At 42.9% G+C, this 25,335-nt stretch overlaps 1 protein-coding gene across 2 annotated transcripts in view; it reads right to left on the reverse strand.

Annotated features, from left to right (window-relative positions):
* Nucleotides 1-10,309, reverse strand: part of LOC147426510 (biogenesis of lysosome-related organelles complex 1 subunit 1-like) — a 51,307-nt gene extending 40,998 nt beyond the window's left edge. For both annotated transcript variants that reach the window (XM_086499172.1, XM_086499171.1), the window contains exon 1: nt 10,153-10,309. In XM_086499172.1, coding sequence (XP_086355298.1) covers nt 10,153-10,231 — 79 coding nt within the window. In that variant the 5' untranslated portion in view covers nt 10,232-10,309. The remainder of the gene's footprint in view (nt 1-10,152) is intronic.
* Nucleotides 10,310-25,335: the final 15,026 nt, after the last annotated feature.

Below are 25,335 nucleotides of genomic sequence, written 5' to 3' on the forward strand. Positions count from 1 at the left end.
CACCATGGTCCATAAGCTCTTGGACTAACAGTGTTATTATGGCGATGATGATAGTCCCAAGACATAGCAGTCACACTAGACCTCTGCGGTTATCAACAAGAGACACCTGCCCACTCTGCCAGAAGATACCCCACTCTGCCAAAAGTTGCACTCCGAAGGAAGATGTCAGAAACCATACAACTTCTTGCAAAAAAATTTAAAAATTAAATCTTGAAAGCTTGCCAAGTCCTTGGAGTGTGCGGCTTGGTAGCTATAGATGTCAACATCTGGATGGCACTGCTTTTGAGAAAAACAATGACTCGAAACAAATCTTGGATCCTTCTCTTGCAAGTTATCTTTTTGGCTTATGCCTTCTAAGACATGAGCGATGAAGGCGGGAGCACGCCCGATGCGTGGGTGAAGTAAGGGTTGGAGTGGCTAGTAAGTCCGGGGTCAGAGCACGAAGCTAAAATTTCCAATGGAATTTGGAAGTGCGATCTTGCTCTGTCTACTCTTTGGTAGGACCTGTATGCTTTCAAAAAAGCACAAGCCTGATGCTCTGATACCACTGTCACAATTCGGGCAACACGTGCCAATAGAAAAGAACAGATTGTACAGACTTTTAGCACTTCAATAACAATTGAACTGAGAGAGAGAGAGAGAGAGAGAGATGACACGCGACACGGAGTGGCGGAATTCCACCCCAAAGAGTATTGGCCCTAAACCTTGGCGCCCCTTTCGGCATTTCTTTATATTGCATCAACACAGTATAAGCCGGTACTCCAAACTCTGCACCTTCTCCATGAAGCATGCCAGAGAATGAGTCCTTACCTCATATTTAAAGACCCTTGGCCTGAAAAGCAGTTACAGTGAAAAGCTTCAATCTCAAAAGCAACTAGTTCAAAAAGTACTAGCGCCAAAATTTGCCATCGCATTTTACGGAAATCCGTACAACTTCCACGTCAGCACTGTCAACGCGTTTTGCGGAAATTTGCCATGTCAGCATTGTCAACGGAATTTCAGGGCTATCCGTACAACTGCCACATCATCAGGCCACGCGTGTGTGTGTGGGTCCTGCTTTATTTTAATGCCTTTATGTCACTTGGGCCCCATCGGACGAGGTCCCCATAAGTTGGTAGGACTTCTTCTGTTGTTGCTTGTTCTTCTTAGGGTTTAGGCCCCTCAGCCGTGATTTGAAGGTTGGCCTTGTTCTTCAGTGACTTGACACGTCAACAGTTTGTTTGACAGGCAGTCATGGTCTTAGATTTGGAATGAATTTTTCTATGATTGATTTGTCATGTGATGTCCCGTGATGCCATGTGTAGTGATGTGACTGTTGTCTTTGTACAAGTGCTAGATGTGTCGTATCTAGTGCATCGGTACTTAGAGTCAGTGTCTGCTGAAATGGTTTATGGCCTCTATCTATTTTGTAGACATAATCGAGGGCAATTACAATTCTTTCAAGAGGGGGGTATGTCACAAATTGATGACGTGGCAGTTCTACCCGAACGCAGACTATATGGACAAACTGCTGACGTGGCAAACAAACTGTACGGACACTAACGTGGTAGGCAGGCTGTACGGATTCCAAAAATTGCGCTAGCAGGCTGACGTAGCAGAACGTACGGAATTCTGCTTTTTGCACTGATAGCCTGATGGAAATTGCACTGACTGTTTTTCTTGCAGTTTTTGGACCAAGATGCTTTTGGAACACTTTGCTTTGAGTTTATGGCTTTTGGGGCTCTGCTTTTAGCATCCCTTTGTAAGTTTATAAGGAGCCCAAGGGCCTCACTTCTCAAAGCATCTAGACGCAGAGTCTAAGAGCTAAGGACCCGCGGGAGTTGTACTTTGCTCAAAGATTAATACAAAAGGAAATACCGAAAGAAGCGCCAGTCTTTGGGGCCAATCTCTCTTGGCACGGAACTGCGCCGGGCCGTGTCGACTCATAAATTGTGAAGTGGTTTAAGCGAATCTCTATTGTGTTGCGACAGAACCTAGACTTGGGGTGTCCAAGTTTGTTACAGTGGGAGATGGAGCGAGAGGCTCCTCAGGCAGGTGGAGATACACGGGCACCGACACCAGGTACTTCGTCCATGGCCGAGGTCAAGCCGAGCCTAGAGCTCGATAATGAGGAATGGGAGGATGTGCATGACATACAAGCGGCTACTAGTAATTGGGAGGCTTCTCAGGCTAGTGGCTCTTGAGTCTTGAGAGTCCATACTTAGGACTTCCATTATCCATACCTTTTTGTATTGCGGCTTGCCTCTTTTGTAGCATCTTTATGGTATTTGTCACCTTTGGTATTTTAGTATTGTGGTTTGCCCCCCTTGTAGTTTCATTATAGTATATGTCACCTTTGGCTTTTTTGTAGCACCTTGGCGGACCTTGTTAGCCAAAATTAAGCGAAAAATATATTTTGCTCAATGTTATGGCTCAACTTTCAAGTATCATCTCTTAACTTCTACTCTTACAATTATTTGAGAGCTCTAATTCGTAATTGATTATTGCATGTGTTATTGTGTATGCACATTGGCCACGCCAAATTTAGAGTCATGAGGCCGTTGTCACCACTAGCTTCAGCCAAAGAGAGGCTTGTGAGTGGCAAAGAGGAGCAAGCGGTGCTCCCTATAAATGGTTTGTATCCTTGTGTTGGAGCTCCCTATCAGTGTTTGAACCCGTGGGTCGGAGTTCAAGGCACTTGCATCTCGTAACGAACCAATCAGACATATCTAAAACACTATGGATGAGTGCACCGATCCATTGTTGTTGGTCGGACTATGGACAGGATGTGTTTCAGAGTTCATTGTCTCAAGATGTTTTGGACGTGATGTGTTCATAGTTCACGAATGAGGATTCTTAGACGTAGTGTGGTCTACAATTTAATTTTCTTAGACTCGCCACCACGTGTGCCATATTGATCTCCTCTATCAAGTCTTTAACACCATTATCTCTATCGAGCTTGCCTTTGCCTTTATCCTTTTGTGAGTTCCTGCTTTTGCCTTTGGCTTTGCATTCCCAAGCCAAACAAAGTGTCTTCTCACATTTATAACAACGGCACTCGAACCTCGTGGGTACTGAGACAGCTAATTGAGCACCGGTACTGTCATCCTTGTTAAGCTTGCCTTTGCCTTTGTCCACTAGCGAACTCATGCATTTGCTTTTGGCTTCACAAGCTCGAGCCAAACAAATTGACTGCTTCCTTGAAAACTTCACCCATGCATAGGCCACTCACTGAGAACTGGTCAATCCACTTTTCCATAGCCGATAGTTGGTGTTGTGAGAGTGCGCATGTGCAGAAGCATGAGAGAGAGAGAGAGAGAGAGAGAGAGAGAACACAACACCTGTGTGGGACCTACAGTAGAAAAAACGCTACTCTATCAGAGCGAGCCAGCATGGGATACAAATGCCAAATAATATCTATGAAATGGGTACCCCCTGGCCCCGTATATAGGAGTGCCCAAGGTGGGCGCCTAGCTCATGTGGACGGTCGGCCTCAAACTCGGGCAGCTGGACAAGGTACAACCTAGAATATGGGTGGCCAGTCTGGAGACACTAGCCATACAAGGAAGTGCCCTAGACCTGTGTGAAGCAGCAGAATGGTGTAAATCTAACACCCCCTCTCAGCACCTGATGGTGAACAAACCGGGTGAAGCCGAAGATGTGAGGCAAATAATGAAGATGTCTGTTGCGATGTCTATAATAGTCAGGGGTTTCCCTGCTAGATGTACACCACTCTGCTGCTTCACAAGTCTAGGGCATACATGTACGGCTAGTATGTCTCTGGGTTGGCCAGCCATAGCCTAGGTTGCTCCTAGTCCGCGGCCGCCCGAGTTTGGGGCCGGCCGCCCGCTTTTGTCCGGGTGCCCACATATATTTCCATATATCTTTTTTCTGTTGGGTCGTGGGGATTTTTATGAGGCCTTGCCCTCCCCTAGGGCACCTATTTATGGGGGCAGGGGGGTACCCACTTCCACATCTCTCATCTCACAAAGATCACACATCTGGTGATAGTGTATTGAGTCTTTTGCTCATGGTAGTCATAAGGGGCTGATCGCCCCCTCTTCACCATATCTAGCGTTTGTGTCTATTGTCTCTCTCTCTCCTCTCTCACGCTTCCGCACATGCACACTTATCAGAGCTTAGGTATCACATGGTATCAGACGCCAGTTCACATGGTATCAATCGCCAGGGCACATGGTATTAGTCGCCAAGGCCCATGGTATCAGCAGCTTCAGGCTTTGCCGTGTTCCAAGGCGCATTTCAGCATGAGGGTCCTCTTCCCAAGCGATCACAACAGCCAGCGTTTTCTGCAAAAACAGCCAGCGTTTTCTGCAAAAACAGCCAACGATCTCTGCAAGAGGGGGTGGCGCCAACATTTGGAAAGCTTCCATCGCGAAGGAATGCTTTGCCACCTGCGTTTTTGCAAGAAACATCAGATCTGCTGATTTCCCTGCTAAGCGCTACCATTTCTGGACATCTTTGTCGCAGAAAACCCCCTCCAGATCCATTTGCGTTATTGACCTTCATCTGCGTTTTTGGGTTTTCAACCCATTTTCGGCGGTTTTATTGGTCACTTTGTGTCGTTGACACCTTCCACAAGTTGCTGGGCACCTAGGGTACCCATCAAGCCTTTGTTTTTCAGCAAACAAACGTTTTTGGTGCCAAAAAGTGCGGCAAAAGTGGGCTGCAAATTGACCTGCGATTTTGCAGCAAGAGGACAGCGCTCACCTTCTGGGCCCCGAATCTCGCCACCACCTACCCGGCTTGCTGGCGAGTATCCTCTCCGTCTTTCATCAGATTTCTGCCATTACCCCTTGCTGTTTTTTTCTCTGTTTTCAGCCCGCTTGGGGTTGTGCCAAGGATTCATCATCCTTCCTACACCCTCTGCACCGCTCCGGACACTACCGGGAGCGTACGAGCACGCTGAAAATCGCTGGACAGCAGCGTTTTCATCACCTCGCAGTTGCGTTTTTGGGTGGACAGCAGCCTCTTGGCTTGTGTTTTTCACAGAGGATGAAGTTACCTCCTACCAGGACACGTGGTCCGTGCGGTCTCTCAGTGACTGCTGAAGTACACTGTATCTTCGACATTGGCTTGATCATCTACGAACCTTGGGAGATCCATTCATTCCAGCCTTTCCTCGGCGGTTGCACACTCCAGAGGGGGTGGTGACTTGTGGTTTGTTTTGGACACACCTCTGCACTCATCAGAGGAGTTCACACGAGATATGGCCATGCTCATGGCATATGGGATTCCGACATTCCCAGAGAGGACACCACCATCTTTGCTGGACAGACACTTACCACTTGACCTCGACACGTCAGATCACTTGCTTACACAAGAGCATCTACATGGACTTAGGGAGATTCAAGGTGCAGTGGAATGAATGTTAAACTTTGCTCAAGATGAGTGCTCCGAACTATGCTCAAGGTTCCTTTTTCTTATGGAAGGGAGAGCCTTCCGTTCTTAATGAGAGAGTGCAATGAACACAACAAAAGTGAATAGACACTATGCGTGAAGGTGTATGAGTCTGAGAGATAGAGAGAGAAGAGAATACGACACCAGAAACGTAAAACCCTCCTCCGAAGGCCCCACTCTCGTTGGCGAGAGTGGTCTACTGTTGATTGCACAAACTGGTACAAAGTGGATGAATGAGAATTGATGCAAGTCTAGGGCTATGTCAATGTCGACGACGTGGATGACGAGACCGACTTGATGGCTGAAAATCTGCGTGCTTGCTCTGCTGTCCAAAATCGTCAGAAGGCTGAAATCTATTGTCCCAAAAACGCTGGTTTTAGGCTGAAAATGGCTGTCCAAAACGCTGATTTAGAGCTGAATATGCAGGCTGAAAAACACTAGCATGCTGAATCTGTGGTGATGATGGTTGACTGCTGAAAACCCTAGGGTGCTGGCGATGAGGCTGATGTTGAAAACGCTAGGGTGCTGCTATTGCTGAAAACGCTAGGGTGCTGGGGGTCTTGCTTGGAGAAAAAACGCCACCAAGGGGGAAAGGTCCTGCTTGAGAGAGAGAGGGGAACCTGCTACCGTGAACGTGCTCAACGTACAATATGTCACGCCTAGTAAAAGGGATCACATAAAGACGCTGACTAAAATACAGGAGACGATCACGAATGAAACACTCGAACAATGCATGCTGACTAATCATTCGAACACATAGTACTTCCTGAGAGGGTTATGTGGACCTAGGCTCGAGAGCCAAGATCGGTTCTTCCTGATTGGTCGAATCTTCCTGTGGGGGTTCTTTGAACCTAGGCTCGAGAGCCAAGATCGGTTCTTTGTGAGTGATCGTCTCTGCAATGAGGTTAGCTTCACTAGAGAAAGTATCAACTAAACCATCATCCTTGTGAACAATCACATCATCTTCATTCAAATCATCATGCTCGTAAGAAATCACACCTTAATCATGCAAATCATCATGCTTGTCATTGTTATCCAAATCATCATGCTTATCATTATCATTCAAGTCATCATGCTCGTAATCATGCAAATCATGTGTTTCATGCTTTGGAAAAGAAGAGACTGAGAGAGTCTCCTTTTCCCGAATCCCTAGGGTGCTGGCGATGAGGCTGATGTTGAAAACGCTAGGGTGCTGGATCCGTGGCGATGATGCTATTGCTGAAAACGCTAGGGTGCTGGGGGTCTTGCTTGGAGGAAAAATGCCACCAAGGGGGAAAGTTCCTGCTTGAGAGAGAGAGAGGGGGAACCTACTGCCTTTGGCCTGTGTTCTCCTTGCTCTTCTGCCAAATAGTGCTAGCCTAGGTTTGCTTATATATTATCTTACCCAATTTGCCCTACTCAGTTCCCAACAAAAGTCACTTAATAAATAAGTGAAAAATGTCAAAAATAGGGAAAATAGGTTAAATGCACTGGAAAATTCCCTGAAGGATTCTGATGGATTCTGATGGAAATGCTTATGATCATGCTGTGTGCAACTGGAGGATATGCATCTACTCTACGTGACTGGTCATGCACAGTCTGCGAACAGACTCACAAAAGTGCCATATCACTTCCTATTCTAGACTGACTTGACTGACTGAACCCTGATCATGCTGTAGCTTGTCAACGGACACATAGGGTTGGATGTGTCACGTGACAGGAGAGGATCTTGGATCTCTTCTTGGACAAGTTCATTGCTTGGATCTACAGACTGGAGTGTAACTTCAATGCTTTGGACTCTCTTGGAGAGTTTACCCGCGAGATGCGGGAGATCAAGCATCATTACGCACCTACATCCGGAGTCACCCGGAGCTTGGCTTGGATGGTAGTGCAGTTCCTCTTCTACATTCCTGATCATTTGGATTTCTACCTTTAAAGTTACTTACACTCACTCTCGGTAACCTTACAGTAAACTTATCTTCGGACCTGGACAATAGGCCACTCCCACCTCATTCACATTGAGAGCCACACCGAGATGCGGTTTGGTGGTGTTGTTGACGCAGATTCTATTTTGGTTGACACTGGAGGATTGGAGGCAAGCAAGACGACGCACACATCTTAGCCTGGCCTTTCCTCTTCTCAGAGGATCTTCACAGCGCAGACTTCTCAATCTGGCTTCCCTTCTTCATACAAGATGATCACGGTGCAGACAGCTTGATCTGACCACACCTCTTCTCAGAGACCCTTCACAGTGCAAACTGCTTAGTCTGGCTTTCTCCTCATCTTGGATTACCCTACCTACTGACAGGACACCATTCGGTGGTGGTCCATGCGGTCTCTTGGCGACTGTTGCAGCTTTATGGTAGCTTCCACAGTGCAGACTGCTTGGTCTGACTTTCCTTGATTCGGAGAACTTTACAGCGCAGATTACTACATCTCGTCTTCCTGGAGTTTTACACAACTTAGCCACCTAGCCACACTAGGTTACAGGTTCATGCATTGATAGGCTTCCAGTCATTCTCATGACGGTTCCTGGGCTTCTCCATTTTCTCCAGACGGTTTGACTACAGACACCACAGATCCTAGTGGGCAGGACACTTGCAAGTCTATTGGCACTTCTTTTACGACAAGGAGTTGTTTTCAGACTCAGTTTGGGACCTTCATGCAGTATCTTCACCCTGTATCGATGGAGTACAGCAACTTGCTACACTGCTCGTGACGGCACGTTACCATGGAGATCTCTCGGAGGTTGGGACACCCCAGACTGTTGCAGACATCATAGTAAACATCTTCATCATTTGCCTCACATCTTCGGCTTCATACGGTTTGTTCAGCATCCGGTGTTGAGAGGGGGTGTAGATTTACACCACTCTGCTGCTTCCCAGGTCTAGGGCATACATGTAAGTCTAGTATGTCTCCAGGCTGGCCACCCATAGCCTAGGTTGCTCCTGGTCCGCCGGCCGCCCGAGTGTGGGGCTGGCCGTCCACTTTTGTCCGGGCACCCACATATATTTCCATATATCTTTTTTCTGTTGGGTCATGGGGATTTTTATCAAGCCTTGCCCTACCTACCCTTGAACACCTATTTATGGGGCCACGGGGTACCCACTTCCACATCTCTCATCTCACAAAGATCACACCTCTGGTGATAGTGTATTGGGTCTTTTGATCATGGTAGTCATGGGGGGTTGATCACCCCCTCTTCACCATATCTAGCGTTTGTGTCTACTGTCTCTCTCTCTCCTCTCTCACGCTTCCGCACACGCGCACTCACAGTCCCAACCTTCGAGAAATATCCATAGTAAAGTGCCGTCACGAGCAGTGTAGCAAACTGCTATACTCCGCCGATACAGGGTGAAGATACTGCATGAAGGTCCCGAACTGAGTGTGAAAACAACTCCTTGTCTCGTAAAAAAAAGTGCCAATAGACCTACAAGTGTCCTACCCAATAGGATCTGTGGTGTCTGTAGTCAAACCGCATAGAGAAAATGGGAAGCCCAGGAACCTTCATGAGAATGATTGGAAGCCTGTCAATGCATGAACCTACAACCCAAGGTGACCAAGATCCCCTCCATACATAGGGACCGACTTCTCCACATGTCACCCACAACCCATAAATATGGAAATATGAAAGGTCACTCCATCCAAAATAGAATATACCTTCATAAGTTCAGAATAGTCTAAACTCACAGATTATAAGAGGGAATAAAGCACTCATAAAACTATAAAAGCAAGGGACACAAGAGAAGGGGAAAAAAAAAATCACAAAAAATATCCCTAAATCACTTTATTTGCTATGAAACAAAACTAGATAAAACAGAACATTATTAACGTAAAAATGTTTTTAGAAAAGGGACACGCAAAATAAGTTGATGCACCTTACTTGGCTAGAACTTAAAACAAGTACTCAACTTTAAATGAAGAAGGAAAAGACATCTTAAAACCTTAATCCTAGAAATCAAACTACACAACAACTTCTAAAGGAACAAATTCTTAAGTCCTAACGTAAGCTAAATACGAATTCGAAAATTGAATACTACTACAAACCTACGAAGAAGAGGCTGCAAATAACCAAAGAAGTACAAAGATCCAAGCTTGACAATATGTGAACTCAACTTCGTTGCTTGTCCAAACAGAAAGAATAAGATTATCACATTTATCATGCATAGCTTGGACAACAGCTATGACATCCCTACTCATGTCGTCAGTCACCAAGAGTAGGTGCAGGTTTGTATAGAGCTCATTCATGCTTTGAACGTACTCTACAAAAACCAACGAGCTGACCTTCCGAAGGTGATGGGCATACTCAACCATCAAAAATAGAACACTAACTGCTCGAGACCAAAACGTGTCACACTCGAAAAATTATGGGACATGCCCAAGACCTCCTCAATAGAGACTAGCCTCTCAAGACCTCCTCAAGAGAGACTAGTCTCCAAGGCCTAGCCCAACCACAAAGAAGCCCTCACTCAGAGAGACTAGCCTGTAAGGCCTAAGTGAACCGCAAAGAAGCCCTCCGGACATAGATTAGAGAGATGACCAACCAAAGCTCTGACAACCATGATCAAACCTAGCATTTAATGATTACAAGAAATCAATACAATAAAAGTAGTTGATATGACATACTCACCATTAACGGGAAGTGCAAGTTGTGGACGCCTCCCACTAAAATCATCAATGCCAAATATCGCTCTCTCTCTCTCTCTCTCTCTCTCTCTCTCTCTCTCTCTCTCACACACACACACACACACACACACACACACAAAGTCAGCCTACCTGCGCGCTCCTTGGCTTGCGATCTGCGAAGGGCATGCTCCTGCATCATGGAAGTCAGAGCAGCTTCAATCCCCGCCATCTGGAAGAGCAGACACGACACGCAGCGATCGATCACGGCATCCTTAGGAATTTTTTTATGGATGTGTAGTTGTAAATCAAAAATAGTTTGTTTAAAATATATTATAATATTGTACCGTAGAGTTGTAAAATATTGTACCGTAGAGGAATGCAAAAGTTAATTTGGACTACTAACCTGGTCATGAGTAGGTGTATGCTCCTTGTGTGTAAGGTAGAGAACGTTGTTCTGTCAAGCTACAAGAAAACCATGTAAATAATTAAACTTTTTGTCATGGAATGAGGAAATAACACATACTATAGTTAATTTGGACTACTAACCTCGTCATGAGTAGATGTATGCTCCTTGTTTGTAAGGTAGAAAACTTTGTTTTGTCAAGCTATAAGAAAACTATGTGAATAGTTAAACTTTTTGTCATGGAATGAGGAAATAACACATCCTATTGACCATATATGGTGCACGTCATACAAAAGTGCCCTGCGGCATTTTGTCTCCCCAAAAATTATAAGAAACAAAAGTCGTGTCTTGCCTCGTAGTCTAGTTGTGAAGTCTAAGCAACACAAAGACATGGAGATCTAGATGCAGATGACAGACCTTTATGATTTGTTGACACGTAGCTTTTTTTGTCAATTTGTAGATGCTCCCGTTGTCAATTTTCTCCCTTCTTATGGACCTCTCTAACTAGCTCATTTTTCAGCTTGTCATACGTAGAGAGTCGTACACTATGAAGTTCTTGAGTGGCATGTCTCTCTCTTGTTTCTAGCATGGGACCTTCCCAAGGATGATTTGGGATGGAATCAGGCATGGTCCTTTCGTGCTGCTCTCGCAACTCTCTACTCTCTTTGGTTAAATTAGATTGTGTCATTTTGAATTTGTCACGATTTTCACAAGTGGTATCAATGGAGTACCTTGTTTTCCCTCTTAAGAAGGTTAGTTCATCCTCATTTAGCTCAATTTCAAGCTCATATACAATGCCTTTATCTTGATACATGAGTTGAGATCCATCAGCACCATAATTGGGGTAATCCCTCACATCCAAGACTCCTAGTGCTATAAGCTGCTTAGCTTCACATCTCTTAGGTGAACTCATTCTATTTAGTGGTTACCTGGAAGGGCCATTCTCATCCTTCTATTTGATGAAAATCCTAGAAATCCCTTTGCAATCAGTTGAAGGCTATTTCATATTATAAGGATTGGATTCCTCATCCAAAGAGCCTTTTTTCATCGGTAGACGATCATGTCTTGTCTTTTGATCTACATCCCTCGTGGAAAGTTTATTGGTATTCCCAGTCATGGAAACCACCTTAACCCATACCTCTTAATGCCTCTTCATAACATATTTTGCATCAGCAATCATACGTTGTGACGCATGCACAAGGCCTTCCTTTCACTCATGAAAGCGCACAAGTTGCACAAAGCATCCATGACACGTGAAACCTTACCTCGATAAACATTGGATAGCTCAAGTTCATGTGATTGATGCTCTTTTGAAGGGGTAGGGTTTCTATCTTCTCGATCTCTCTCAATTTGGTCTCTGTGTTCATCGTCGTCGTCATGGCCAACACATCCATTGTATATATCCTTGCAATCATCTTGCTCTCTATGAGTCCTTTGATCACCTTCTTGGTGGCTACAATACCTTCTATATTCAACCTCTCTGTCATGGTCTCCTTGTCTTTCATACCTCTTGCCCGAAGAGAGAGAGAGAGAGAGAGAGAGAGAGAGAGAGAGGAAGGATGATGTGCTACGTCTTCCTGAGTCTAGGTTGACAAAATACTCAGGATCTCAATGCCATTCTCTTTGCGGCTCTCGGGAAAAGTTTTTTGTTGTTCACTCCTTTAAACAAGTTCAAAGATAAACTCTGATAACACTTTGTCAGATCGGCCAACGTTGGCTTCTAGCTCTTTACAGACCTTTCGAACCAAGGGACAAGAACTCTAAAGCTATCAACCCATTATCAGCCTCTGCGTGGCGAAGAGGATCAAAATAGCGCAAGTGATTAAAACAACATGGATGGTTTGCATGGCATAGTCTAGTTGAAAAACGGGGTCTATCAGCTCAAGAAAAGGAGGAAAAGTTGATGGCTTTGTAATTGATGATAAGCATTTAAGCTATGTGGAGCATGCTATGGGTTCATTTCAATTGAATGATTTAGGCAAACCAAGTAACCATCACATTCAAGTGCCTAAGTCCACCTTCGATTGAACAAGTTTGATATAATGAGCACAAACGACTCCTATGGTGATTCTGATTTGATTTTAATTTGATACAATACAAACACTCTACATATAGAAAAGCATGAACATTCCTACGTGTTACTTCTTAGGGTTGAGATTTGCCTCTGGATAGACATAAAGCATCTATCTAATATATAATAAATGGATACAGAAGAACAAGTTTGAGGAGGGTAATTGCCATGTGGCAGCATATCCCCTCTCTGGTCATGCCCTCCATCCCTTGAAGGGATGTCAAGCCCTTTTTCGTAGGTAAAGTCGATAACTAGCCCCCCCCCCCCCCCCCAAAACCAAGGGTTTGCCAAAAACATCTTTCTTAACCAAATAAAATAAGGGTAGAACTTAAAACTATTTCGATTTTAAGTTAAAATTTGAAGCATTTGCAAGTAATTACGCTAAAACTTGTTATATTTTGTTGGCTTTTTCCAAGGCAAGCTAGGAATCTAGCCACGAGTTTGCAATTTCAGCCGTTTAAAATACACCACACCCTGGTTTTCGGCAAACACTAACCCCCCCCCCCCCCCCTCTCTGTATGTATTCAAAGAGTTGCAAGCAGCCTTCATTTTTGCGGGCATTTTGCAAGGCTACCCCTTGCTTGCTATGGGAGATCTACCCCAAAACTACCTTTCTTCATGAAGGGCACTTTTATAAATTTTCTTTTGGATAATACAGACACTTTTTTAGTGCCCTTCAAAGTACCTAATTTCAATGTCCAACTTTGAAAATTTGGTCTCTGAAACCTCTAACTCAAAGTTCGATATAAAAAGCATCACTATTATAAGATTATACATATCTTACATATATGCATCAAAAAAAATTCCAAAAAAAGTACCCTTCAAGTTGTTGTTCTTGTCATGGTGTTGGATTCCTAATCAAGTGTTTTACCCACATACGTTCAAGTTTGTGTGTGTGTGTGTGTGTGTGTTGTTGTTTTTCAACTAATACTTACACACAAAAGAACATATTAGCTCAAAAGACAACTGGCTTTAGACAAAGGACAAGGATTAGCACCAAAACGAATCAGTCTTTGATTCATTTTTGTACATCATAGTGAGAATGGGTATCATTCTCACTATGAATGGGTATCTTATCTACAAATCACTAGAATGGGTATCATTCTAGTGATTTGTAGATAAGATAGTTAAGAACAACTGATATTAAAGTGAAAAGGCCAAGTATGTCGGTGACGGACGACAGCAAAGTCAAAAAGATCCTAAGTAAAGATAGAGTCATCACCTGCATCCACATAAACAAGACAACAAATTTGTTAGCTTTGAATATGTGTTACATGTGTCAACTTATCAATTGTTATCCATGTCCTACTTAAAACCTTTTTAGGTTATACCTACCACCCATGTAATGTTACATACTAGCAAGTGTCCATTCTTAAAAAATATCAAGAGTCTATCTCAGTGAGATTAGGAGGCCATAACCCCTCCTTATCAAGTGTAAAGTGTGTGTCTTTATTTTTAAAAAATCATTTTAGGCTTGATTAGAAGGCCGTCACCCCTTTTGATCCAAGTGGATTTTTATAATAGGCTGTAAAAGTAAGTAGTTACCCCATTTTTTAAAAGAATTTATACATATTTAATTAGATTAAGTTCTGATAAAAAAAGATCACCCCTTCAGATCCAAGTGTTTTACCCATTTCTATCCCACGAAGCCTTTTAGTCAAATCAATTCAGTTTTTAAGATGTTCTTGTTTCTAATGAAATTCACGGTCAAAAAATGGTTAAATCATTTCAAGTCAAAAAAATCTATGGTCTGAACATTTCTTAGTCAAAAAAAGTTTTATTCTCTATCCATGCAACACAACCGACTGGTTTTAAGAGATAAACGATTGTTAAATCATTCCTAGTGAATATCAAGTTAAAAAGGTGTTATCAACCAGGCATTAGGCAAGTAATGAACCAATAGTCATCAAGGCAAATGCCAATGGTAAGCTAGGTTTGATATGAAAACCTAAAAGGAACATATGAGCAGTTTAACATGTATAGCATCAAAACACTACTAAGTAGGAAAGCTTAACAACCCCAAATCAGCCAGGTAATCCGGGCCAATAAGTGGCCACCAACAAGTATTCCGAGCTAGCAAGTGGCATTATTTTCAAGCCGCATTCTTGATAAACCTCTTATAGTTTAAAGCGGTTTTTGTAATCAAGAAATAGATTTAGGATCACATCATCCCAAGTATTACCCTTAAGGGAGTGAGATGACCCAAAAAAATCTAGTAAAGATTAACCCAAATCCTACAAAAAGATTATCATAGCAGACATCCCTCAAGTGTAAGTCCGCATTATTGATCATATTAATGGAGCCTGTCAAGGCAACTGATTTATTGACAAAAAGGTTTTCCATGGTTTGACACACCCAAATGTCCAAGCCAAGTATATCAAATCAACAAACTATGCACGAGTATTGCCATAACATAATAATATAGCTCTATTAGTGTCATTAAAGGGACACAAAAACTAGAAGTAAAGGATCGGTACTCTTATAAATATCGGATCAATGAAGGCATCAAGAGCCAACAATGATTTTGATAAATAAGAGCCATAATTCTTTACGAAGATCAATTTTATTGTTTAGGAGCAACCATCAGAGGCTATCATATCAACACCATAGAGGGGTGACGAGGATCATATTTCAGTTAGAGTGTAATTATTATAAACAACAACATGGAAAGTAATAGCCAGGCAATGATTGAGAATGATCTTTAACCTATGCATTAGAAGTAATAACTATCCGAGGCATGTTCATTACTTGCAACCAATCCAAGAAGGGAGTGTAAAGCTTTACGATCGACTGATGAAAAAACTCAAAAAAATATCTTATTAATATCAGTTGAGCAGATTTCAAAGCCTAAAGAATGTCAGTGATCCCTGATTCTTGTTATACAATCTAAAAATAGCAGTGCTCCACCTGATTCCATTTGTTTCAGAGTCCAAATGCTCCTTGCACATTCCCATACTGAACCTAGCACCAGGAAGGTTATGAAAAAATCATCACCAATATGTAACATAGGTTAGATAGGTATGTTAGTAAGCATGAAAAACCAATTACTACCAGTATGTGAACCAAAGTATAATCATATCATCAAAACATTTCCAAATAGAAAGTTTCTTAACCTCATACCAGCTAGGCATCCCAAGCCAGAAAAAGTGGATTGTTTTTAAGTCTATCAAACCATAAGCGAGAAAGCTTAACAACACCATTCCAATTAAGCATTCTGAGTCAACAGATAGCCACCATCACCCAGATGGCCAACATTATTATTTAGTATGTAAAAAAAAAATCCTAAATTTAGTCAGTTTATCAACCCAACACTAGGTAAGTTAAGAACCATCAGTTAACAAAGAGTGAACCAGTGTTTATTTTTGAGATAAAATATACCCTCTAAAACCCTATAAGGAAACAATGTGCACCGTTTTAACAATGCAATACCAAGTAAATAAGTTTAAAAGCTCATTATTTAGCCAATCACTCTGAGCCAGCCGATTGTCACTATAACCCAAGAACCACATAAATTTTCCGCTAATCCAAACCACTGAGAAGGAGCTCTTACTGCTTAATTAGTCTCACAGTGTTATTTGTGAAGAAAAAATGATATGGTTTCGCATAACCTTTCCAACACTGACAAGTAACCAATTATATGATAATAACAACAAATGCAACTGCTACTCAGCAGGTTAAACCTCCATTTTTTTGAAATAAATCATAGGAAAAATCACACACTAGCTCCAATTAAAGAAACTAGATCATTTAGCATGGCCCCAACTTGTGAGGGCAAACCATTTCCATTATGTAGGTCAACCAACCAAATCATCAAACATCTCAAATCAAATGAAAGAGAAATACAAGTTCAAGGCTAAAACCAACTGATTTTGGCAACAACCAGTCCAAACAGTAAACATGAAAAACCAAAAGAGAGAAACCAGTTTGGTCCTGTTGGGGTAAAGGCGCTCCATCTTTTGCCCGCCCGGACGTCCAGTGCGCGGCCGCTAGCCCATGTGTGTACATACCCTTATTCTTCATTACATATGAAAATAAGGAGCTCCCCATCTTTAGTCTTGTGAGGCTGCTCCACGCACGCACACACACATCCGCGCACACGCTAGGCGGCGGCGGCGATCTCTAGGTGGCGACGGAGTTCGGTGCTTGGCGGCGTCGGATTGGAGGCGGTTTGACACGGATTCGAAAAGTAGATCTCAAAGATCAAGGTAACAGGAGCTTACACTCCACCAGGCAAAAGGGGAGAGAGAGAGAGAGAGAGAGAGAGAGAGAGAGAGAGAGAGAGAGAGAGAGAGAGAGTTTTCTGTGAGCTATGGATACTAAGAAGCATGTTGCTCAGGTTTGGCAGCTTGACAGCTTTTTAATATTTTGGCCACAACTTGAGCTAAGAAGCTCCGATTTCAAATTTTATTTTGTCAAAACGTAGATCTCTTCAAGATCTACAACTTTGTAGAAGAAATCATTTTCTGATTCGGAGTGCATGTGGGTCGAAAATCCAAAACATAGAGTGTTTTTCAAGACATTTTGGTGTACAACTCCTTGGAGAGTGAAAGGAGATTGGGAGAAAGCAAACTGTGTGAGAACACACTGGCTACGTGCGGGCAAGTAAGCCCGGCGTTATCCGGCATCTACTCGAGTTCAGTCTTCTAGCATCGTCTACGGCCTCGAGCATTGATGGCTCGACTTGGCGCATCGGATTCGACACCGATTTGCGGCTATTCGACTAGCGAGCTTTTGCCCGGCGGCGGAAGACGATATCGAGCGTTTTCTCGACTTCGGACACAGACAGCCATAGCATTGGCATTTTCGTCCGGTGGCAGAAGACGGCTCCGACGGTCATCCCTGGCTTTACGACTTCAACGGTCATCTCCAGCTTCGGCTTCAACGGCACATACCGACAGATATGGCTCTGACGGACCCTTCTAGAGCGGATTTCTTCCTTGAGCCCACACAGCACTTGACGGGTTTTTTCGATCGACGTGTTTATCAATCAATGAGGTAGTAGCTGCCAGTTCTTCAACGGTTTTGCTTACAGGTTGCGAGCAGCTTGTGTGGAGCACTAAAGAGCATTTTTCGCACAATTTGGTGCAGTTTCAGGCTATGTGTGCTTATGTGGATACATCTTGAGCTAGGTATAGCTCGCAGGTAGCAGATTTACAGGTTTACAGATGTTTCTGGACAGGTACACGTCCATAGAGCCACTCGATCAGGAGTGAGCCAGTTTGCCAGGATTTTGGCAGTGTATGTAGACCATTTGTGGATTTGTTTATTGAGACATGTGTGTCTAGTTTTCATGCGATTTGGTGAGATTTTTTGAGTTTTTACTCAGTTTCCAAGGGAAACTTTGCCGGATTTTTCCCAGATTCTCGCCATGGTTTGCACGTATTCACAGTTTGCTCTCTGATGGTGTAGTGGTCGAGTTGACTCTCACTCTTGCAATTATCTGCAACTTTTTGGCTCGCGGTTTGCGTTTTTGACTCATTTTGCAAAGGAATTTATGTTCGTTTTTCCCCATCTTCTCGTCATAAAAGTTCGCAGTGTTATGCCATCTTCTACAGTGGTGGATATATTCCCACTTTGATAGTGATCGAGTGCGTACTCTCACTTTGACAGATTTTGACAGGTTTTGTCATTTTGGACATGGTTTGGTGTTCTTGTACCCACTCTCGCAGGAGTGAGGTTGTGATTGTGTATGCTTGTGTGGCTACAGATAGACAGTCTTCACAGGTTTCATAGGTTTTTGTAGATATTTTGCAAGCAGTTTCTCTTTGTGGGATGCATTTTGAGCTAGCTTGTTCTCTACTTGCGTATATGGTTATGCGCTTTACACTCAGTTGAGCAATCTATCCCAGTTTATGCTTGCAGAGTTTGCAAATTGTGGAGTTGCTTTTAGGCATATGTTAGCGTCATATTTGATGCGATTGATCATGCCTTTGAGCATTGTGTAGTGGTCGCGTTACCTCCCACTTTGTTGCCAGTTTGGTATGGTTTATGGTTGAGATTGTACTTGAGGTTTTGCTCAGTTTACAGGGGAGATTCTGTCAGATTTTCCCCAGATTTCTCACCATACTTTAGTTCTTAGCCATACATTTATGGTATGCTCATAGTGGTTACAGGTTTCCTTTGATTTTGCTTCATGTTCTCACATCAATGCATATTCCGAGCGTGAGACTACAACATGCAGGTTACAGGTTTTCACTATTGAGCTACTGGTTGATTTATGCTTGATTAGAGTAGTGGTCGAGTGATCTCCCACTTTGTTACCATTTTGGCGTTCATTTATGGCAGCAGACATGTGTGACATTGAGAGACGATAGTCTCGTTCTTGCCGATACTTGCATTGTTGGCATTGCGGTCACATAGGACACATTAGACGTCATTGTTTCAGACGTATTAGACAGCAACATAGATGTATGCGAGATGCAGATACGGCTTTGACAGATGTTAGAGAGGCAGTTCCAGTGGCAGTCTATGCCAGTGACCATGATGCCACGCTTGCCTCCATTGTACCTCTTGCAGATTTTTCTATGGTTAACACACTTTTTCCACAGTGGTTACTAGATAGCGATGCAATTTTTCACGTCACACCATGTCGTGAGTGGTTAGTGGGAGACTTGGTTGTGTGCACTTGGCCGATGGTTCGGCATTTGACATAGAGGGTGCAAGAGATGTTTGTTTGTCATTGCCCAGTGGTGCAAAATACACGCTACAACATGTGCGCTATGTTCCTCAGCTGAGACAGAGCTTGATCTCAGTGAGACAATTGGTAGCTTTTGGTTGTCAGGCGCTGCTTAGAGAGCAGTCTTTCCAGATGCATTGCGGTTCACTAGTGATTGCCAAAGGAGCCCACAATGGCCTGGTATATCCTATACATGTGTCTGAGGTTTGTGACAGCGTAGTCTCGATTTCGTTGCTAGTGTGCTTTGACTGAGAGACGAGACATGTATTTTTTGCCACTGATCTCCATCATGCTTGGGAGACAGAGCATTTAGATGTGCAAGACATGCTAGTAGACTCTGTAGAGACAGAGATAGGACGGTAGTGCTCTAGTGAGACACAACACGTGTTTTCAGATGTTGTGCAGGCAGAGGTAGAGCAGGTCTGCTCCCTAGACACAGACAGAGCTGACAGATATGGAGTTTTTTTACATGCTCATGTTAGAGACTGATGAGTTGGTGCCAGGATGCACAGTTTTGCCTATGGGTGACAGGGACGTAGCTTCCCCGGTGTCGGTGTTGACACATCCATACGCGATGGGTAGTCTTGAGGATGCAACTTTTGCAGATAGCGCAGGGGAGGCAAGTAGAGCCACTCTTGTGCAGATTTCGTCAGCGTTCGGGTGTCTCATGTTCGACTTGTTAGTGTTGAGGCCGGACCTAGCAGCCGTAGTGGGAGCATTTGCAGCAGGAATTGTCAGTCGTACAGTGGCTGACACTAGCATGATGATTCGTGGAGCTTTGCAGACCATACAGAGTTGTCTGTGGAATTTATGTGCAGGCTCTACCGTGGGTATGCACACTCGCCTACCACCAGAGCTGATACGACTGCGTGTAGATCGACAAAGTGACCCAGTGGGCGTAGGTTGAGAGAGTCTCTCACCTTGTTTTTTGTGCATACTAGTAGTTCAGCTAGTAGGCCTCACTTATAGGCCCATTGCCTTTAAGTGGGAGATTGTTGGGGTAAAGTTGCTCCGTCTTTTGCCCGCCCGGACGTCTAGTGTCCGACCGCTCGCCCATGTGTGTACATACCATTATTCTTCATTAAATATGAGAATAAGGAGCTCCTCATCTTTAGTCTTGTGAGGCTGCTCCACCCACACCGGCTTGGGCTCTTCCCCCTTCCTCGCACGCACCGCACCGCGCACACGCGACTCATCAATCCCCAGTCAGTAAGAAGAAATGCATTATTACATCCTGCTTATACTAAGCAAAGTAATGTATATTTTAAAAAAACTACCAGTAATATAAATGCCATAGTAACATATACACACAATATAAACACCATCGACCACCAATAGGCATATTTTTCTAAGCCATCCAATTCATCGAAGTCAGTATAGGAAGAGGCTAGACCCAAGGGAGGTAAGGCCGTATACTCATCAATTTCATAATGCTTCAACCAAATTCTTCCAAGACACAAACATAAGGTAGCCCCTATAAGAAGACAAAACAATCTCTAGCTATATCAATAGCTCAGGTGTAGGTGTTTGTAGCTGGATGAAACAATCATAGCCAGATGAGGTGACCAAGTGTAAGTGTGTGTGTGTGTGTGTGTATCCCTCCCCCTCTCTCTAGCTTTCTCTCTACATGACCACGTTTTTCAGCTTCTAATAACGATGGTAAGTTCATTTTGACCTTGATTCTCCATGATAACATCCTCCTCATACCTCCACACCTTATGCTCCGAAAAGCCAAAAGCCTTAGATTCAAATACAAACTAACATATGCTTGCCTAGACTTGTACGGTCTATACTTAGTAATAAAAGATAAGAATAGAAAATTTAGCTAAATGCTTCCCAGCATTTAGGTAAATGCTCACTCTTGGAAGGAGTGTAATTTGTACTATAGTCCAACTTACATGTTGAAAACAGTTGCAAGAACATGCACATGATTAGTCACCAATATGCCATCAAATTTTCTATGGCTTTGTGAGTAAACTTCTAGTCTTAAGCAAGCACATAGAACTAAGCAAACACGCTTGCAAACAAAGCACAACAATGTCTGACTGATGTACATACCAACCAAAATGAGCTGCCAATGCACATAAAAAACACAGAGTAGTCATACAACAAGTGGGATAAAAAGTTTCTTCATAATCTATGCCTTTCTGATGTGCATAGCCTTTTGCAACAAGTCGAGCCTCATAGCAATCAATCTCATCATCCAGTTTGTGTTTCAACTTGTAAACCCACTTTGTACCAAAGGCCTTTTTGCCAAGAGGCAAATCACATAAAGTCCATGTGTCATTTTCAATAAGTGCATCATATTTAGATTGCATGGCAGATATCCAATTCTTTGAATCATGTGCTTCATTAAAAGACAGAGACTCCTCAACATCACATAAGCTAGACACAGCCAAAGCATAACAATATGATGCATGGCGAGAACCTGAACGAGTACAACTAGACAAAGCTGCATCCAATTTAAGTGTCATGCAAAGTATGAACCAACATTTTGGCATACCTCTAGCCTGCTCATTCTCAACCCTTTCCTCATCAAGTACATCATGTACATCTGCATCAGTAATAGGCCAATCTGTAACATTTTTTGAAACCCCAATAGATTGTACATTTGCCTCATTTGAATTTACATTTGAACTTCCACCACTAAAAAGAGGCAAGAAACTGTCATAAATGTCCCGTGAGCTTGCATTATTGTCTCTAGTACATGACAACAAGGGTTGAAGAGAATCTTCCACAAACACAACTACCCGTGAAACCAAGATACGCTTTGTTTGTGGATGGTATAACCTGTACCTTTGCTTTCAACAGTATAGCCAACAAAATTACATTTGACAGCCTTATCATCCAATTTTGTACAGTGCGTTTGTGGCACCAAAGCATATGCCAAACAAGCAAAAACACGCATGTGCTCAATAGAAGGCTTTTTATCATGCCATGCTTCATACGGATTCATAGACTGCAAAGCTTTCCTAGGACACCTGCTAAGTACATAAGTGACACACATGATGGCCTCAAGCCAAAACGAATGCGGCAAAGCTTGACTTTTGACCATATATCGTGCCATTTTTGTAAGCGACATGTTTTTCCTCTCAGCAACACCATTTTGTTGAGGTGTATATGGCAGTGTACATTGGTGTTTTATCTCATGACTAACCAAAAATGCATTAAATTCATGAGGAATATACTCCCTCGCTCGGTCTGAACGGAGGGTGCCATAGTACATTTTGAGACATTTTTAGCCATAGCTAGATATTGTTTGAAGCACATAAACACTTCGGAATTAACTTTAAGCAGATATACCCATGCATGTCTGGAGTAAACATCAATGAAAGTCACGAAGTAGAGGCAATTGCCCAAGGATAGAGTTTGCATCGGCCCACAAACATCACTATGCACAAGCTGCAAGTTGTAACCTGCATGTAGCCCTAATTGAACCATCCTTTGGAAACTTTGAACGCTACATCTTACCCAAAATACAGCCTTCACAAAAAAAATTGACAAGTGCTTCAAGAGGCAACTAATAAGCAACCATATCAAATTTCGACAAACGTTGCAAACTGGTAAAATTCAGATGCCCAAAACGTGCATACCAAAGTTTTGCATCTGAAATAGCCGTAGAATCCATAACTGCATTTGAAAAATCATGTCCACACTTATCATACAAAGTGAGATTATACAACCCACGACATAAAATGCTAGATGCAACAATTTCATAACCAAAATTGAGATCATGTACTATACATCTGTCATCCACAGATTTGACAACAAGACCAACTCTAGCAAGTGCAGATACATAAAAAAAATTCTTCTTGATCCCAAGTACATACAATGCATCAACAAGTGTGAAAGAATTGCCATTTGCAACAGTAAGCACAATCTTTTCAACTCCTTGAACCGGATAAGCGGCATTGTTGGCACACGTGACAATATTCCCATGAGGGATAGACTCAATAGAGGTAAACAAATCACGATATGAGATTATGTGCTTTATAGCACCACTATCAAAATATCACTGTGAATCTGCAGAAACTAACCTATATGCATCATGGACAAGAGGATCATAAGTACAGTCTACACTAAAATCCCACTCTGCATCTACATCAACATCACAATCTCCTTTCATAGAAGACTCTACATAGGTGCAATTGTATTGGACCCTGTAGTTGATCCAGCCTCTTTCTTCTTATCCTCTTTTGCCTTCAATTTCTAACACTGCTTCATCAAGTGATCATTAGCTTTACAATAATGACAACGCATCTTCTTTTTTTCCTTATCACCTGAATTTCTAGATGAAGTGCTGCCAGCACAAGCATTAGGAACATAAGGTTTCTCACTCGCAAGAGAACCATGAGAAGTGGTTACATTGTTGTTACCACCTTGTCTTTGAGCACTAATAAAAGCCCGTTCAACTACACGCTATTTAGCCCTGGTTTTTTTGGAAAGTGACTCTTGCAACAACAATGTGTATTATGCATCAAACTTGACAACTTTAGGATTTCCTTGGCTCATAAGTCTCCAAGTACTAGCAAAAGTCTGGTAAGAATCTAGCAAAGCATCAAGAACAATCTGCAGAAGGGAACTATTAGAAACGACTTCTCCTGCAAAAATAAGTTGCTCATTTATATCCTTAACTCCAGCAAGGAAAGTGTCCATTTCATCTTTCTCAAGCATAATCTTCGACTCCAGCTCTTTACGCAGTAATGCAATTTTAGCCTCATTGCGGCTTAGATAAAGACCATCCAGAATATCCCAAGCCTGTTTTGCAAATTTTGATTACAAATGTGAGGAGTAATAGTGCGCTTCATAGACAATGACCATGTGCATCTCTTACATCCCAATGAGCTTGCTTAGTCGTAGGTAAAACATTTCTGTCAGCAGCAATCCTTGCAGCAAAACCTGTAGCATCCTCAACATGGCATGTATACACAGAACCAGGACGAACATCAATGCCCTTCACAATTTTCCAAATGCACTTTGACACAAGGACATGTTGCATCATGTAAGCCCACATAGGGTAATTGTCCTCATCCAATCCGTCCTCAGTAGTAGCAAACATCTTAAACACATCTGTGTTGTTGTCAACCATTGCGAATGCCTACACTTGATGTGAAAACTACCCAAAAAGGGGAGAAACAAAGTGGGAACAACACGTGCTTTATAACACAAACTATAGAAGACTGTAAGGGACATGCTATACAAAAAACGACACTAACAAAATCCTGCACAAAATGACAAAATAGCTTACGCAGTACTACTTGTAGTGGAAATGGAGGCCAAAATGAGCCCAAATGAAAATTTTGAGCAAACCTAAAATATATTTTGACTTGCTGAGCTTGCTAAAGCTCACATAAATTGGAGAAAGTGAGCAAGCAGCTATTGGCGACTAAGTCTCTCTTTTCATCCTTTGCTTCCTCATGCATCAGTTGCCATGGCGCTCATGGAGATCAGAAATTGTGTTCCTCCACCGCCAGGTGTTGGGATTTAGGCCAACTGGCCGGACATCCCACTTACTACTAACCCATCTACTAACTTAACCTATATACACTTATTATTTAATACAAAAGAATAAGGAGCTGCAATAGGATAACGTTGTTGTGCGCTCCACCCAAAGCACTCTCTCTCTCTCTCTCTCTCTCTCTCTCTCTCTCTCTCTCTCTCTCTCTCTCTCTCTCTCTCTCTCTCTCTCTCTCTCTCTCTCTCTCTCTCTCTCTCTCTCTATCTCTATCTCTCTCTGCTCTCGCACTTGCACTCGCACACGCTTCTCGCGATATCTTCAACTGGTATCAGAGCAAGGTTTGTGCTTGCCGTTTTTGCATCTGTGCGCGCGCACTTTTAAAAGTGCAAACCGGTTATCGATTTTGGCATCGGCAAATTCAACGTTCTGAGAGCGTTTCCAGTAGGTGTCCTGAGGTTTTATCCCCCTTTCGAAGTTGTTCATGCAATCGAAAGATTCATCCAAGCTACGCTTCAGGAGTTGTATTTTTCAACTCCACTTTTGCTAGAGGGTACAAGTACAGGTATAGGACATAGGTGCAGGTTGTTCAGAGACTATTTTGGGATGGTATATAGCCGTTTTATGGCTATTATGTGTTATTGAGATGGTGTTTATGGGCTGATTAGGAGCACTTTTTGGCATCGACATTGTCTTGGGTTTTTCAGGCATCCATCTCCTCACAGGTT

The sequence above is a fragment of the Adiantum capillus-veneris genome, chromosome 24 (assembly GCF_014529385.1).
Source record: "Adiantum capillus-veneris isolate H3 chromosome 24, ASM1452938v2, whole genome shotgun sequence".
Classification (NCBI taxonomy): Eukaryota; Viridiplantae; Streptophyta; class Polypodiopsida; order Polypodiales; family Pteridaceae; genus Adiantum; species Adiantum capillus-veneris.